General features: G+C 33.2%; 1 protein-coding gene across 1 annotated transcript; it reads right to left on the bottom strand.

Moving 5' to 3' along the window:
- Positions 1-5109: 5109 nt before the first annotated feature.
- LOC128216015 (PC3-like endoprotease variant B) lies at positions 5110-13879 on the bottom strand. The gene is made up of 10 exons (XM_052922612.1): positions 13694-13879; positions 12364-12465; positions 9909-10013; positions 9288-9639; positions 8756-8943; positions 7670-7861; positions 7396-7499; positions 7117-7223; positions 6152-6269; positions 5110-5307 (listed from the first exon to the last, which is right to left on the bottom strand). Exons 1-10 carry the CDS (start codon positions 13865-13867, stop codon positions 5208-5210), a joined length of 1542 nt encoding a protein of 513 aa, XP_052778572.1. The 5' UTR covers positions 13868-13879; the 3' UTR covers positions 5110-5207.
- Between the last annotated feature and the right edge of the window lie 5551 nt (positions 13880-19430).

Genomic DNA, 19430 nt, shown 5'->3' with positions numbered 1-19430 from the left:
ATCAGTCAAATTAAGTACTTTGCATATCGTTTATAAATGTGATATAATAACATTTAGCTCATTTTCAAGGCTGGTGCGACTAGGAGTTAACAATGCATGAAATAAGTTCCCCTGCCAACAGGGGGTAACTGGGGTAACTGGACAATTCGGCACCAAACGAATTCGGCATTGTCATTTTGGCACCAACACATTCGGCACCCCGTCAACTCGGCACCATAAAGCATAGTCAATTCGGCACAAAATTCAAATTATCTTTAACTCAACTGTTCTCATTCATTATATGGTTCGTTTATTTCAATTAATCTACCTTTCAAAAAACATTCGATCATCCAATATGAGTATCATGTATCGTTTTTTTTCAGTAATAACAGATGGCCCAAGATTATGAACATCTGGGTTTTTTTGTTATGCAGTGTATTTTGTTGTGTTTTCTATATCTTTCTTTACGTCTAAATTTATTTCAGCGGTTCTTATTTTAATAGCATACGCATACATTTGTTTATTGGGGGATATTTTGCTTCTTATTTTTGAACTATAATTAAAGTTAGTAAAACGCGTGCGCTGTGGGTAAGTAATGATTACAAGACACGTTCATTGTCAAAAATTTAATTCAAAATTTAAAGGCAATTCTAAAATTATCATTTGCAAATACAATTTTTAATTAATAATTGAATATACATGAAAGTTTGCAAAGATTGGATCTTGAGCTGATCTTCCATCGAGGCGTAAGTTTCTTCGTGAAGCTAAAACGTAACACCAAATGGATCTGAAATGAATGGGTAAAAACATGAAACAATGTTAAGCCTATTTTCTCCATTTCGAATTTTATAGAATTAGAACAGATGGCAGCGAACATTTGGCTGTTTAAAATCTAGAAGGTATACTTAATTGCTTTATTTTGTAGTATTCGAAATGAATGCATATTTTCTTATTTTAAAACAAATTATTTAATATATAACTTTTGTCTTGAGACAATTATAATGTACTTTGATTTTTGTTAGTGCATAAAGAGTGATACTGTGATAGTGAAAAAACGGATTTATATGCTTTTAAAATATTTGTACCAGTACTTAAAATTTAGAAAACGGTACGGTATATCAAAGAAAATGAATACAAAAATAAGAATTGAAAAAAGTAAAAAAAAATTGCTCTATAAATATTTCGGGGAATAATTATTTTTCTTGAAAAAACATTTTAACCCTTAATGCTTAAATACATGAGCAAAAATTAAAATAAAACGGTGCCGAATTATCTTGGTATCCAGTCGGATGGTGCCGAATTGGCGGTGCCGAATTAACTTAGTGCCAAAAAGGTATGTATGCCGAATTCGTTTGGTGCCGAATTGTCCGGAAACCCCAACAGGGCACCTGCTCATTGTTAGTTATTATTTGGCATAATACACGATAATTGCAAAAGCTATCGAAAATTGCTGCATGACATTTGTGTAATCCAGTGCAAAGTCGATTATTGAATAAGTACATGTATGCATTTGTTGTGACTCATGTGTAACGCTGATCTTTTGGTACGTTTTTCGTACATAACTCGTTCTCACTTTTCCGTTCTCTTAGTCATATTATATTTATACTTTTGTTTGCTGCAAATGTTCAATACTATTTTTGGGCATGACATTACTGCCATCAATGATTATATTTTTTCAGTGATTTATGGTGAAATAGTGCGTGTAATTAATACTGTACTAATTACAATAAAACTTCTGTAGCAATCACCGATTTTGAAAAATGCTCAAATTGGAAATAAAAAAACATACATTCTCAGATAGAAATAATCAAACCATATTCAAAACTGTAGACTGTTTTTATGTTATTCTAAAGCATGTACAGTTGAACAGTTTCATTTATTCACAATTGCCATAAATGATAAAATTCTTTAACTAATCCGACGGTCAGGTTAGTTAACCATTTTCATCATTTATGGCTGACATTTCCCTTCATTGATTTCAAGCATATCATAAAGTTTTGCTTAACATCATTGATCATTGCTGTAAACGTTTATTTACTGTAAATAAAAGTTATATATTCATATTTAAATAGAAGTGCATATTCAATGTGAACAACTCTGTTCCAAAGCATAATTTCTTTAATGTCTCTTTACAATCGGGAGGGAGTGGGGGAGTAATTATAATAGCTTCCAAACTAAGCTTAGCTAATATAAAACATAGCAATGAACCTTTATTTCATAAAATAAGCATTGACTTTGCCTACTTTATGGTATTTGTGTTGAGGAGTGGCGTAATTCGTTTCCTTATGGCAGCATAACAAGGAGTTGCTGGGTCAAATACAAGTTACAAGACAGCCTGAAACAACATTCTAGGATGGAATTACAATCTTATGTCATCTTTCTTAGAAAAGTGAAAAGCAGCCGCAGTTTTTTGTGTTCTTAAGCTGTACAGCTCTACATTTTTTACATAACATAAACAGTATCCATTTCTGTTCATAGTATGATCATATTTACCTGAAAATGTAAGATTGTACATGTATTTTTTCAAAATCAGTGATTGTTGCTCGACTATTTTTAAGAACAAGAATTCTTTGAAAAATTGAATATTGCTGTCTTATTCCGAAATCAAGTGAGAAAAGGGTTTACCTTTTCAATTTTCAATTCTATTTTATTTTTAATAGTTAATGGCATTCAAAACCAATTTTTATGTCTCATATTTATTACATTGCATACTTCTTGGTAATCCTATTATGTACCACAATTAAGTTTTTAAAACCTGTTCAAATCATTGAAAAATGACACACATATGTATTATACAGATAAGACAGACGGACAGACAGACAAACAATTTACTATTACATCATCACAAAATACTGTTGTATATTTTATAATACAATTTGTCAAACTTTATATAGAAAGATAAAAAAAAAAAAAATACAAATTTAATTTTTTTCTTGTTTTAAAAAATCATATAATCTACATTTATAAGCTACTATGAATACATGTACATTACAATGAGACCTTTATCAAAGACGTTGTTTAAACCAAAATCATCAAACATCGTTTTAAATCATTTTGAACACGACAAACCTTATTGCAGAAATACCAAGGCTCTTTATATTCTGTTTTGACAGTGGTAATAACCATGAACCAATATTTTGATATATGTATGTATCTATGCAGATATAAGGGGAATCTGCCTTAATCACCGTATTCACATGCAATAGTTTTAACTCTCAAAATAGTTAACAACATTTTAAACGAATTATCTCTAATTCTTGAGATTAGGTAAAACCCATGACCTCTGCTGAGTAATTAAAAATGGAACCAATAAAAGCGTCAAAAAGTTAACATATAATCAAAATTGAATTACCAGTTTAATTACAAACAACACCTATTTTTTGTCCGGACCTGTTCAATTCCGTCATTCGTTTTAGCAAAAGCCTGCATCTTTTACAAAAAACATAAGTTTTATTGGTGTTAACATCTATTATCCATGCATTGCAAAAAAACATTATCAATTATTTCATCTTATTTGAATATCAGGAGATTTGCCTACAATCGACATTTCATCAGCAAATAATAAAAATATGTTTTAATATCATATAAGTGCAGACAAGATTAAATATCATTTTGTTAATACAACTCTAGATCTTCTACAAATAAAGAAACAAATAAAGGGGATTTAACGTCTCCTTGACGCAAGCCAAAAGCGTAACTAAAGAAATCAGAATATGATGACATTGATTTTACACAAGATTTGACTTTTTTATACATGCTGCAAACAAGTATTTTGAATCTATTTCAGATGTGAACATCTTTAACCATAATGCACTTCTAGAAAATACATTTCACTATGTCGACAAAAGTAGTGTACAATCTTTCATTTTCAAAAAGGTCAATCTTGAATTATATTTACGATTGCTCTAAATGCCCCAGTAAAAATAATTATCATCGGGCAATTATTCTTCGCACTCGGGCAATTATCCACCAAAAGCCATAGTCAGCCATGTATCATTCTATAAATATCGCATTAGCACAGCAATGAACAAGACAATCAATATAGTACTATTTGTTATACGACTAAAACATTTCTCAGACTGATACAATAATGATATTAAAGATAGGTTGTAAATCAACATTGCATACGAGAGCATTCGTTTAAAATACTTGGTACGAGCACTTGACAAACTACTTAAACGCACTCTAGTCGTAGTATTATGGTTCTAAATGTCACGTCCAGGTTTAAGACGAGCCGCGTTTCAAAACCAATACAAATCAACTTTGTTATCAATACGGCATTTAAAAATAACTCGTTTTGTCACTCTTCTATGTATTAAAATCAGTTTCATCGCCAACAGAATCGTTGGATAGGTCAGTTCCTTCTCCATTTAGCGCTTCTAATGATTCATCTGAAGGATTTCTTGAAGTCCGCGTGATTTGGCGGCATCTTATGAATATCTTGCGTATAACAATTACAAATACTGTTATTACAATCACTGCTCCTACCGGCACCCCAACCCAAGTTCCAATTGTCACGTTGGTTTGATTAGAGGTAGCCGTTGCAGATGTTGTTCCCTCTGTGGTATATTGGCTGTCGGATGTTGATTTTTTTATCACTTTGTCATGGATAAATATGGGGCCCGTGTCCACGTCGCATTTGTTTATCGATTTTCCATTTTTAATTGTACCGTAAAATATCAAACGAGCAGAAACTACTTGACAATTGTTATCTGAAATAGTTAAATATGTTTGAAGCTACGGCTGAAATAAATAAATAACATTTATAACAACTAAATCGCAAACAAATGTATTGAAAAAACAAAAACAAATTACACAGAATATATTTAATCTGATTATAAAAGTGTTGCATATATTTTATATAGTATTCTCATTACTTAACACATTCAAGGTAAGAGAAATGAAATAGAATAATGTGTTTTTTCATTTAAATAAGTATTAGCAATTTTAAAATAGTTTTAGAAAAATCGTTAACTATTCATAAGTATAAAAAAACACAACAACTTGAATTTGGATTATGTCCATATGTGTTAGTAATACATGTATAACTCTTACATTGATATTCAGACTCTTTGGAAATATTGCATCCGATATAAACATGCCAGCTACCTTCGCTGTTCTCTCCCCAAAAGTGGTTGGACCGAAATGTTGCCATAAGTTTCTTTACCTTGTTCCCTTTCAATCTTGGTTCGATACTGGCTAACTCTGATACAGTACCACTAGGAGATTTAGCCCACAGTCTCATATGATGCAGCTCTGAATACACGAACTTCATTTGAAACAGAACTTCTTCCATCTTCTCTATGCATGGTGATGTGTCGCAGAAATCTAACACGTACCAATCAGCTGATTTATTTTGAGTGTAATGTTCAATTTTAAATCAAATATTAGTTTTACATGCGTCTGGACAAACGTTAAAGTTAGTCCCTTTAACAGATCATGGTTAATTCACAGCATCTGAGGGACTCTTAACAGGTAATAAACCAAGAAAAACACAGATAGAGTTATCATGGTTAAAAGATGTTTTGACAACTATGGTTTTGTTTTTTCAAAACGAATAATTAGTCAGTGGTGAGTGGCAAAGACGAAGGGGTGAAATACTGTAAAAACAAACTCCACTTTTTCCATTTTCATCCGATCGTGAATATACGTTATTGATTATGTTTTATAATTAAATCGAATCACAAATTGGCGAATTTAAGACAAAGGAAATATTCCTTAGGTATTAAACCATACAAAAATCATAATCACGAAAAAAACTAATCCATTGACTTTTCGTCATGACAAGTATCAAAAAGCGGAGTTATCATGACGGCATAAATGGAAATTGTTTATTTAATTATTAATATGTAAATTGCTTTATGCAGTTTGTATGGTTTTGATTACAAAGATGTATACTAAATAAATTATTGGTCCTGCATTTCGATTCTTGAAGTCACGTTTGACACCAACGGACCTTTGCCAATATTTATTTCTCTGGCACCTCAATAAAACTTTAATTTGATTATAGCTTCCTAAATCAATATGCAGTACCAATGTGTATATTACCATAATACAATGACAATTAAGAAAAGAAACAGACTCGCAAACGACTATTCACATGTAAAACGGAAGTTTGAAAAGTTTTCGAATAAATCAAATATCTGAACTGAATTTACTCTTAGATACTTACACGGATGGTTTTGAAAATTCAAGGGTTTTTGAACATAGAGGGGGTAACCGATTCCACTGCTTCCCAGCCTGGATCATTTTAGAGCTGCTTGGATATCCAAAACCCAACCTGGGATGATCTAAACATGCATAATCATTAATTTGAGATGTATATTTCCATATTTAATATAAAACATTATAAAAGTATGGTCAGTACTTTTAAAAACACGAATTTTCTTAATAAATGTTTGGACTTTAATTAATATGCTTTCATACACTACACGTATATCCATAAGATGTTCAGAGTGTAATTGCAAAAATTCAGAATTTCTGTTTGAAAATTTTAGACGAGTGTAAGGACGCAAAATGAAAAACTGCTCTTATCTGATAAATGATAATTATAAAAGTTCTCCCATAACTATGACATTTTGGTTTATTCTTTAAAATTATTGAAATTTGATGACTGTAATTACGTTGGTATGCAATGATTAAAATTCAAAGTGAACATTTCCGAAAATCATTTTGTCAGATGAGTAATACATTTGACTAACCAAAAAAGAAAACATCGATTTGAGGTCTCATAGGTTCAAAAGTAATGTAAAAATGACGAGTTGTTTGCATTGATTATTGACTTTTAAAATTTCAGACTGGAATGAATGGGCTTAAATTTCTGTTTAAAAAAATTATTTTTATTGTCAAAAATACTGTATTGCTCAAAATTTGCACACGGAATCGGCTGCAAACATAAACAATTTGTCGGAAATATACACTTATATACTTGTCACAGAATTTACAGAACATTTTCATTGGATGGTTTATTGTATTATGCGTTTTAGATGTACTAAATAGAATAAATTCATGTATCAATCATTATCGTTATTTCATTTAGAGCTGATATTTTTAGTGATTACTATACACAACTATTAAAATGAGTGTCATACGTAATTTTTTTATATATTGTTAAAATCATGCTGATGCTCAACATACAGTGCTTTCCAGGGCCATTGCGTAGGAACTCCGACGAAGCCTCTATCCCAATATGACTACTAAACTCGACCAAAATATGTGTAATGTCTCTGATGGATAGAGCCGGGCTACAAACACAAAAGTATGTGCGTTTCGGTAAATTCAATCCTGAACAAGTTTCCTGATAGCAATATCCGACTAAAGTAAACACTCTTAGTTGAAATAGTATAAAAAATATATTTCATAATATAGTAATCAACTAAAATGCATAACTTATATTTCTCAGTAAGTAGACCTCACTTTGCTTCTAACAGTAGGGCGATCATTCCAGAAACAATGGCGGTTCCCGCAGATTCACCTCCGAATTCCGTAAAACATCTTCTGTCATCATGTCCAACTGTAATCTGCAGAGAGAATAATGCAAATGAGAGTGTCGACCACCATATGAAGATACGTTGTATTGTTAAACCAATATTCTCTGTTTTATTAAACCATTTTCTGATAGTTCATTATTAATATATGTGATCGCATTTTATTTAGGGTAACTATACACTGCACAAGCCATATAACTCACCATTCTATCATCAATTCTTCTCCTGCCATTACAAAACACAGACACAATTGTTGCTGCATTAACCTGGCTGACGTCAGCCACAGAACCATTTACATCCATGCATGCCACTGGGATACTTCCAACGTAATTGACCAATCCAGAACCAGGGTGGCCAGCAGGAAAGACGTACACTGACCCCAGTCCGTTTCGACCCTTTAAGAATTAATTATCAGTTAACAAACGTTACTGCCGATAACCATTATCACAGTCTTGGGGTACTTTGGCGCTTTTTGAAGAAAATGATTGCCTTAGCTCTTGCAAAGTTATCACCTTTGGCTGAAGCAGAAGGCCAGCAGTTTCCTGACACATTTTCAATACTTTTTAAGATGTTCTTCTTATTTTTAACTTATTTTTAAATTTTAAATGATTCATTAGACTTCAGGTATTGTTCTGTTGAAATAATGCAAAAGTAAAGTGAACTTATAAAAATAAACTCTATTTTCGTTGGCTCTGAATGAGGTGTTCAAAAGGGTTTTGACAGACGTTATTCTCGGACGCTTCACTTAAATTAACAGCAAAACCGGATATTCTGCCCTGGATCGATGTGGAATCTTTTTACTCTTGGGTTGTTTTTTTTTAAATTATTAAAATAACTTTTTTATGTTTTGTAAAAATAACTTTTTTATGTTTTGTAATGAAACGACGTTCATATTAGCCGAGCTTCATTTTACATATTTTACTGTGAAATGAAACGGTTGAGTAACTTTTCATGACTTTTTACATTTACTACGATAATCACAATTCAAGTATATTCACACATTACCTTTTTTCGCTGCATGTTAACGTTATGGTGTGGGGGGTTTTGCGCATTCGCACTGCAAATGGGATTCCCAGCGGAAATAAAATGACCTATTAAAACAACTGCAAACTTTTGGAATTTTACGTCTTATAATCCTTACCTGATTTCAAGCATCTGCTTGATAATAACAAAACACTACGCTTGATATGCTTCTTCAAAAATGAGGCGAAAGTCGCGATTGTCCGAGTCCCACTCCCCTACTGGTATATATAAGTTTTTCAGCAAAAAAATCATAAATAATTACTCACGTGTTTAATACCTTCTTTCAAAACATCAACTTCATAAAATTCCAATTCAGTAAATGGTTGATTTGAACCCCAGCTGTTGAAATATATGTGAATAGCGTCACGTCTGTAAGCAAGAGCTTTTGCATAATTTGCAGAGTCAATATGGGGTAACATCCAATGTGTTTTTCGAACCTTCGCTATTTGCAAATCTGTAGGAAAGTTTAGTGTATGATAGTGTTAATACTTAGAAAAATGTTCATACTGTATACAATGTAATAATTGAAGCAAACTAGATTGTCAAAAAAATAATATTATGTATGATATATGTTGAAAATAAATGAGAAAAAAATATATAATTATCTTACCCCAACAAGTGGATGAGAAAATTGTTTTAAAGATAGCAATGACTTTTGTTACCGCATAGGTAAAATACTTATCAGATAGTCATTAGTTCAATATAACCATGCATTATACCCCTTCAAATACCACGCACTTTACGTGTTGTACTCCGTTCGAAAGGTTAAATAAAACAAATAAAACTACATGTTTATACCTGCCACCTTTGCCTTATACGCCACGCCTAATCCACATGGATTACATAAAGCGTTTGTTTTTGGGCGTGCGATAAGTCCTGCACATGCGTTGCCATGGTTTGTCACATGCAAAGATTCAATTATCCCCGGCAGAATCGTAGGAATCGTATTTGAATTGTTGTCAACAAAATTGTATGATAAATCCAACTGTATATTTTCATGTAGGTACACATTGTCTGTATTTATTCCAACGTCTGTTACCCCGACAACAATATCACGCCCGCTGACATTATGTTCCTTCCAGCTGAGGTCAATTGCCAAGCTTTGGTCGAAATATGGTCGACAAATGTTCATGAAGTTCTGATGAATATGCTGAAATGTATTATTATCGTACCAACGTTAATGCATGCGCTGATATGAATTATGCAATATAGAGTTGCTAGTTATAAACATTTGATTCATAAAATATGTATCCATTCACCCAAATAAAACCATTTTTTTTGCCGAAAAAAAATAATAATACATATGTGAGGTTTAATGTTTGGATTCCTATTAAAATAATGTTTCAAAATAATAAAAAAAAATATATATAAGGCAAAACTAACACTGTGTGTTCTCAAGCTTACGTTATATATACTCACAAATTGATCTTCTTTTAGACTTCGTTGTTCCCTACTATGTGTTCCCTCGTCTGCTACATTTGGTGATTCGGGGTACAAAAGGTAGCTCTGTGCGAGTTTTTCAATCTGTGGAATGCATTTTTACGTATGAATTCTAAATTCAACTTCTGCTCGTGGTACAGTGCATAGTTTTAGAAATATTCAACAATAACACTTTCATGAAGGCATGTTTGTTCTATATAATAACAGTTAATGCAAGAGAAACAAATAAAACATGAAAAGGACATTGACCACATTACAATGGTCGCATTTTACCGAATGAAATATTTGAAATGTCAAAAGTGTTAACAAAATAAATTTTGATAATTACTGGAATATAACATGTTTCCAAGTTTTCAGTATAGGTGTGTATTCAATCGCGATCACCCATGGTCACGTTCCTTAGTTGATATTTGGTGACGTCATTCTGATTTATGTTAGGGTATTTCAGTTTATTTATCAGTTGATTGGTGTGTGAATTTTCAGAGAGTTCGAATAACAGCAACAGCCAGAAAGATATTTTATAACATAGAATGTATTTTTTAGCTTTTGTTTTCGTTTGTAATGTTCAAACATTTTGCTTAAAAAATAGAATAACCATTTCCCTAATAAAAAATAAGTTATGTTTGTTTTTCCAAAAGCATCGTCATCTTAACTTTTAATGTCAAATCCTTGTGTGTTTTTTTTATAATTTACTGATGCATGAGTGATATTCTCAAATTTACATCAGCGCAATGGACGTAACAACAAATTATTTTAATAGTAGTGATAAAAGTTGATATCTACAGGCAATTATTTTTATCAAGTTTCATGAAGATTGGAGCAGATACATTGCCACTGTTTGTTCTCAAGACTTTTCTCAGATGTCACCAAATGACATCATTTTTTAATCCATGTGACCCACTTTTAAGTATGCCGAGGTTATACCAAGGGGAACATTTATACGTCAATTTAAACAGAGTCTGACCAACCAATACCAATGTTTTGTTCCGGACATCATTTTTTTCTAGTGAGATACATTCATACCTCATATGACCCAGTTTCAAACTAGGCAATAATATTATCAAAATAAATATTTGATTCAGTTTCATAAATATTGGACCCGATACATTGCATATTGTACACTCCTAAGATTTGGCCTTGTAAATTTTGAAGCCATGTGATTTTAGCACTTTTGGTAAAATCATATACACTTGTTAGTATTGAAGATTAAACACCTCAACTCAGGTCAACTGCTAATGGTTGAATTAAGTGCTGTCAAAAACAGTGTTAAAATACCTTGTTTATAATAATTTAATAAACAAGTGCTTTGCTTAGTTCCATTCTACGCCTCTGAAACGCTTGAATGACAACTCCCTATAGTTGTGATAGACAGTGAAATTGTCATGCGATGTTAAGAAAGTATCACGTGGTGTAATTAAGCTAGCATTTCAATTAAGAAAATCTTTTGAAAAGTCAACTAAAATTTGAGGTCAATTTGGAAGTTTAAGTGTAAGAATCTGAGAGTATGTAAATGGTTTCGAAAAGTGAGGATCTGTGGACCAAGTTTAAGGCAGTTTGCTTCTGGTTATGATCTGAGAGTTTGCTCTCGCCCAATAAAACTAAATCACTTGACAAGAAATAAAAAGAAATTAACAAACAATGAATCATGTACTTTCGGACGTAGTGCCTTTTGGCTTTATGAAATAGTGTTTAACAGCTGAGTGTGCTTCAGGAAAGGAACTTAAAAAGTGCGAAAGGGTTACGAATTCGTCTGTTTCAAAATGTATCTGAAATATCCAACGTATTTAAATGTGGATAAAAACACGCGAAACTCTTGAAAAAAGCAGCAGTTGGAAAAACAATTACATGTTACCTTGGTTTCACTTCACGAATTGGCTTGACTTGCATAATAGCTTTAATTCTTAACATTTATTACAAATGCATGTGCTCTTTACCTATTCCAGTTTTATGTTGCAAATTTATAAGGACAAGTAGAACATATTAATTGTCAATCATCTTTCATTTTCTTGACGAATAAGTCAAAGTGAATCACATTGAAATATATGTACTTTTACTTTATGTACATTTTTAACAAAAACGTGTCTTTTCATGAATATGCTTCTCAGTGTGTCTTTTCTACCCAAATCTGGCTATGAACACATTTGATCAGGCTAAACCATAAACAAATTATGCCAGATCTTAAGTAACAAATGTTTGTCATGAAATATTGTCACATTTCTATCGTATCGCGATATTTATACCAAATAAAATAAATTATATGCTCGCCAAATATCATATTCAGCAAAGCAGGTTATTTGATAGTTTTAACTTCCAATTACAAGTTAATGCAGTAATCATGCATTAATTATCATTTTTATGTGGCATGAGTACCGATCTGAAAGATTTTTGTTGACAACTCAAGACATCTTCTAAGATAAAGAAATACTATATGTACGTGTATATTTGACTGTCGAAGATCTGTCAGCTCCTTTGAACTTAGTTGGTAACTTCCTAACGCGTTTGTTTCCTTTTCAAATATGAAGAGGTGGTCATTAATCTGAAATCAAACGAAATGATACGTTTGGTGCTAGATTAAACTTAAGTTATAATAACGTTAACTAAAAACACGTTCCTTTTGCCTAATTTCAATAAATCACTAACATAAAACCGGGGATGGCGGACAAAATCCCTCGAATTCCCGGACAGATCCCTCTAGCTCATTTTTGTATCGGCAGAAATAAACCCCCACCTATTTTTCAAGGCGGACATAATCCCTCCCATCAAATTTACAAGGCGGACATACTCCTCCTAATCATTATGTCCACATATGCAAAAATGAGTGGGGGGGGATTTTGTCCGGGGGGATTTTGTCCTACACTCTTAAAACCGCCTTGGTGTAGTGAGTGGAACCATTTTGAAACCTAAAAAAAATAATCGTGAAAAGCAAATTATTAAAAAAACACTAAACAATGTTTCATGTGTCATAAAAGTTTTTAAATATGCCTTATGTTGGTTGATAATCGGGTTTATAATCGGGTTGTGGGTTAAATGGATTTGTGGAGGATCCACCCACACTTTTCCAAGCAGATATTTATAACAATAAACACAATTACTTCGTCTTCACAGTAAACAAAGATATATGAATAAAAACTTGAATACATGATAATCAACTCAATATATAGTACGCTTAAAATTTGTTGATAATGATTGATTGTATCATTACAATGACACAGGTTATCACGCAGACGACACGATGGGTATATTAATTGACCTTTTTAATCTTGAAGGCAGTCGTTAAAGATTATCAGTTAAATATCAATATGTTCAACCGTCAATCAGGGCTCTAGTCAGTAAATGTAGATTAAAGTATGTCGGGGGTGAAAGCGAAAAGGTTATTCGTCTTTATTTAAAAAAAATTATCGTTAAGGGGTATGCTTAAGCCATTAGATCCCGTACGGTTTTTGATTGTCGGTTCGAATCCTAGAATAGCATCATATTTTCAACTTTGCACTGAATGTATTCACGATTTCCGGTACGTTTTTCCATAGAAGTTAAACGATATACTTTTACAGATGCTGGTTAATATGAAAGAGAGTAAGAACAAATTAACCTTTCACAGAACGTAATTTTAAAAAGCAATTTGTCTAAATATGAGTGTTCAATTTGACTAATTGAAAACAATAAACGCTAATATTAGGAAATAAAGATAACTTGATTTAGGATTAAAGCGTTCTTTGTGAACATTTAAACATACTTATTTAAACAGATAAGTAATGATTACTTACGTTGCTATGAAAAATGAAGTCCAATTTCTTCAGTGATTGCTTTATTTCTTCCAAATATTTTCCATCAGATAGAATGACTATTCGAATTGCGTCGTTGTACTTAGTTTGCTGTGTAGCACACACAAAACATAGACAAGAAATACACAAAACGAGTTTTTGAAAAAGAAACTGCATGTTTTGTCCATATTACATCAGTTGCATCGAAGGGGTAAACTCGTGCACAAATGGAACTCTTCCCTGTCGGCGTAACTTTTGAGTGGTATTATTTCAATGAAAAAATCAAATAAAAAACAATCGAAACTACTGGTATAGCCAGCATATTTCTAACACACTTGCTCATCAAAAGAATTGTAACCTAACCTGGCTTTATTTTGTTAATTAATAATCATTTTCTAAACGCGTTATATGTATTCATCTTCACTCGTATCTGATGGTCATTAATAACACAAGCCCTACATTTATTGTTTGTGTGTGTTTTATCTTTTCTGATGTCATATGGATACATGCAACCTATATTCAATTTTGAAATGATTTAAAGATAAAGTTCGAACCTATCTTTATCAATTGCATATTACATGCCTTGATATTGTAGGTTACGTGGTTAGTACTGGTGACCAGATATGGGATATACGGGGGAACGGAAACCATATCGGATGAGAGCAAAGCTTTGAACCGTTCATCTCATATTGGGTCACCTACATACCCAGTAACGTATATATCACGTCGACAATCAGTTTGCATTGACCAATTAATAGAAAATGTTTCATCTATTTATCGGAAACGGAATAATACGGGGTTAAGGTATGATCTAATTTAGTGACCATATATGGAAAAGCCGTGCTATAACCTAACATCCAAAGTTTGATATATTATCGTCCTTATGTTTTTAAAAAGAAGATAACACCATTTTCGGACCAATAACAAAACGAACTCTTAGCAAAGTTTAATTTGTTATCTCCATTTACTTGTATTATATATTTATAAGGGAATAAATAACAAAACACAGCATAATGCAAATATATAACTCATTATTAACAACTAATAATGCTTTTCAACTATATATTATAAGAAATATATAAATATGACAAAAGCCGTTTGCCCCCGAATAAATATTGCGATATACATAATTATTCGTATTATTGAACGTGTGATTAGATCAATCTAGTATTCCTGTTAACAATATACAACATATAACAAACACTTCATTGTGGGTTTTAGCCCCATATCCCTGCTTAGGGATCCTTTATCCTCAAACTTAATTTACAGGACTGGGATTTCCGGTCTGTTACCATCCCTGTTTAAATAAACTATAATAAATGAGCCCCGGTGCAATCCCACCCTGCGGGGATTAACTGCTGGTAAAATCCCCGCACCCTCGCGTTATTTTTGGCGCAATGACAAAACCATCGATCTGTCTGTATGTCTGTCGGTAGACTTAAGCTTGTCCGAGTGACAATGCCTTGACCTATTGTCCTAAAACTTAATTTGGAGGTTGGGTGTGACCAGTAGAAGAGCAATTTTGATTTTAAGGTAGCTGGCTTAAAGGTCAAGGTCACAATGACCTTGAATGCAAAAAAGTTTGTCCGATTCATTTCTTAAACTCGACAATGCCTTGACATATGGTCCTTAACTTGACGTTTAGGTTGGGCGTGACTGAAAGATGACCTCTTTTTATTTTGAGGTCATCAGGTCAAAGGTTAAAGTGAAATTGAATGCAAAAGCTTGTCAGAATGATAATTTGACAATGCCGGCATCCATGGTCCTCATATTTGACATGAACGTGAGGTGACTAAAAGATAAACTCATTGATTTTGAGGTTATTAGGTCAAAGATTGCAGTGACGTTAAATGCGAAACACTTGTCGGAGTGATAACTTGACAATGTATCTAACGATATTCCTCAAACTTCAAATGAAGGTGTGATCAGTAGATGATCCCTTTTGATAGGGGTCATTAGGGTCAAATGGTTCATAATGACATTGAACGCGGAAATCTTGCCCGAGCGATTACTTGACACTGCAACGAACTATATTCCTCAAACTTCACATGGACGTGTGGCCAGAAGATGACCCCTTTTTGATTAGGGGTCAGTACGTCAAATGGTTCATTATGACATTGAACTCGAAAATCTTGTCCGAGTGATAACTTGGCAATGCCTGCACCAAATGTACTCAAACTTGACATGGAGGTTGGGCGTGATCAGTACTTTATTTCGAGGTCACCATATTGAATCAGCTGACATTTCGGTCCTTGCATGTATTTATTGTCCAAATATTTCTAACAACATGGCGCTCAAAGGGGCGAATGTTGTAACTTAATATGATGCGGTACCATTTTTCTGCACTTTTATTATTGTAAGTAAAGTGTCTCAAAATAAACCCGAACTTGTGTTTAGAATCAAAACAAAGAAATGCAAAACTAAAAGTTATTATTTATTTTAAAAATGTTTAAACGCAGATTGTTTGCAAATAAACACAACTTACAGTTTATTATGGAATGGTTTTTTTTCAAACGTTTGATTTAAAATAAAACATTACAAGATTTTATGTCGAGCAAATCATTTTGATGTTTTATCAACTAATGAATATCTGTCAAACTTTTGGTACGAACGTCCTGGAAAATTCACACAACTATAAACTAATGAATTAAATTACCCCACCGCAACAAACGAATATATAGAGGAATATTGTTTGCTTCAGTGTTAGATCATAATATATTTCATCGCGTGAGCACCAAAAGCTTTATATCACACGAGTGGAATAGCCACGCGGTAAGATATTTATGCACCAGTCAATTGTAACCACGCCCCCCCCCCCCCCCAGGTCCGGGGTATACCGAGGATAGCCGGCGGGGGAAATGGGCCGTGTTTTTACCTTTCAGGTGGCCCCGCAGTGCCGGGTGAATGCGGTATCAGTTTCGCTTTAAATATAGCGGGGAATGGGCCTTACCTAGGGTCTCTGGGGTGCGAGGGCTTTTGGCGGAGATTTTACCATCTGTTCGTCCCCGAAGGGCGGGGATTTTAGCCGGGGTTGGCTAGACCGAAAGTCAAAGTCCTCGCTATTTCCCGGACAAGGGGAGGCCGTGGTTACAATGGACTGGTGCATTACTTTTTGTATTCATGAGGTAAAATATATTTCGATCGTTCACTAAAACAAACTTTTTTGTTGCTTTTTATAATATGTGTACAAAGGATTTTGTTGTTTTTCAGAGAAGTGCGCCAAATTGTAAGTGAACGCAACGTAAATGACGTAGTCGATTTTTTGTCCAAGACCTGCGCGCTCAGACGATTGACTAGGATTTGAGAGCGGGATTCGATTTCAAAACAGTTTAAAACAGTAAAATCCCATTTGCTATTTCATATACCACGTGATAAATTACGTCATATATGCTACGTTGGAAGGCAACATTTTGCTTAACATGAAGACTTTAAACAAAAATAACTTTTCTTTTACTCCACAATTTAAATAAACAAAGGGCAGTCTATGTCGCTTAAGGAGCCCCGCCTTCGTTCTATTAACGGAGTTTGATAAAGTAATATGATTAGTTTTATCAAACACTTCGACAAACATGTTTCCAAAATAATGTTTTGACAGTGCTTCGTCAGACAGCCGTATTGGGAAAAGGTGAGTCGAAGTGATTTAAGAAACTAGACTCTTAATCAAACTCTTGTAAAAAACCGAATGCGGGGCTCCGTAAGCGGCGTAGACTGCGCTATGTTTCATTTAAAATGGTGAAAAAATTAGTGAAGTTTTCTTCGTTTAAAGTCTTTATTCGAAGCAAAATATTACCTTCCAATTAGGCATTTATGACACAATTTATCAAGTGGTATACACGCACTGTTGATAAATCTCTATAAACTCTCGGAAAACATATTCTAATCAAAGCACTGATACTGTTGGCTTGAGCGATGATTCATTCTATGTGATATTCAAAAAAGAGCATATGAATAATAGCACGGCACTCACGCGCTCGCTCTCACGCCTGCCCGTCCAAACACCCAACCTGCCGATACACCCGCCCGCCCACTCACTCCCTCACATCTCAAAACCCACTCGCAACCAAACCCACCCACCATACTGAATCGGTGTATTCCTTGAGCAGCAGAATAAAACAGGCATCATAGCAAAAGGTGGTATTCAGATTTAACTAAACTGTTATACTAGTGTGTTATTCTATTATGCCTATCAACTTCAATTTAATGAGAATGTGAGCACAATTATAGTATTTCAATTCAGATCATAGCTTAAACAAAGGGAGTATAATACATTATTTACAAATGTACATTTTAAGACCAATTATCCGTAACAGCACTATATGAAAAGAAGAATCATTAGAATAGGATAATTTTTCGTCCATCTTACTTTCAATGCGTCCAGTTATATTTCGTCCAATTATCTTATTTCACTGCTAGAGCAGTGCAGGCAGGAGAAAGAAAACATGAATTGTACATATGAATTCCCTCCACTGTAGTATCTTATTTATAAAACTATTATGCAATATACGCGTAGTTCCAATTCAGGTCAAAACCAGAACTTCACGGAGTTTTCCAGTTTATAGGAGTTTCCCTTTCATATTCGTGTTTTACACATGTGTTTACTGTTAATATACGCAAAATATTACAAACTCTTAAATGGACTTGTTTGGTATATCAAAAATTGTTCCAGGTATATTTCAGATATTGATTTTCATTGCAACTTGGTACAAATGTAATTTTAAGTATGATGATTTTTATGGTCAATTACAAATTACAAATGGCTTGAGCTAAAAACTGACCTCTGACAGTGCGGGTGATTTAATATCCATGTTTCATGAAACCCTGTATCGTGAAACAAACTTTTAAACTTGAAAAATGTTTCCAATGTTATTCCACATTTGTTTTGCTAACATTTGCGACCAGTGTTATTTGGTGAATGTGTTGTGTAGAAACTATTTTCACATTAATAATTCCATCTCAATCATATGTGATTACATATCAAGTTAAAAACAATACAGTTCGATCTCAACTGCTTAACATTAACCCCCCTCCAATAAACATGTTTTGAAAATACGTTATAAGAATTGCACATTAATCGTCAATGACGAAAAAAAAAACAGAGAGTGCATTGTAATGTCCTATCATTTCACCATGTGCATACAGCGACTAAATAAAACATACTAGTTGCGAATTGTCTTCTTTTAATTGAATTATTATTTATCTACACCAAATACAAGACTTAGTAATGATTTCTTTCTTTTATTGTACTAAAATCAATGTTTTTAACATGAAGTTTAATTTGTTTGCCTTAAAGTCATACTTGAATTATTCAGACTAATAAACTGAATTACCAGCAGAATGCATTTTTATTATAACACAAGAAATAATCTTTAATTTCAGACATTTATTTTAAGTGGTTGTAAATTAATTTAAATTACATAAAAGTCTAGTCTAGACGAGAGACAACCTGTCCATTGTTTTACCTCGTCTTAATTGGCATCAGGGTCTCACACACACAGTTGGACGGACTGACGGTCACACTTATATACTGCACTTACCTGGTGTTAATTGCCACCTTTGTGTTCTTAAGTGCTAGACACTTAAGTCTTTTGTTTTCATAAATTGACTTGGCAAAAGTGTGTCCTTTTCCTGTGTGTCTGTTAATTGATATCTAATGTGTTTAGTTTGTATATAAACTCCTTGGTTTTCGCTATCACTTCAGTCTTAAAGAAACAATCTTTTCTACTACTTCAGCTAATAGCAA

This window comes from Mya arenaria, chromosome 2, assembly GCF_026914265.1.
Source record: "Mya arenaria isolate MELC-2E11 chromosome 2, ASM2691426v1".
NCBI lineage: Eukaryota > Metazoa > Mollusca > Bivalvia > Myida > Myidae > Mya > Mya arenaria.
The sequence above is the reverse complement of the archived record's forward strand: the minus strand, read 5'-3'. Positions and strand labels throughout refer to the sequence as shown.

Excerpts from the sequence above, each read along its gene's own strand:
- LOC128216015 (XM_052922612.1), bottom strand. The coding sequence starts at position 13,867 with ATGCAGTTTCTTTTTCAAAAACTCGTTTTGTGTATTTCTTGTCTATGT. Across the intron at positions 7,500-7,669 it reads GAAGAATTGATGATAGAATG|ATTACAGTTGGACATGATGA; the intron begins GTGAGTTATATG and ends TTCTCTCTGCAG. Across the intron at positions 6,270-7,116 it reads CAATGGCCCTGGAAAGCACT|ATCATCCCAGGTTGGGTTTT; the intron begins GTATGTTGAGCA and ends ATGCATGTTTAG.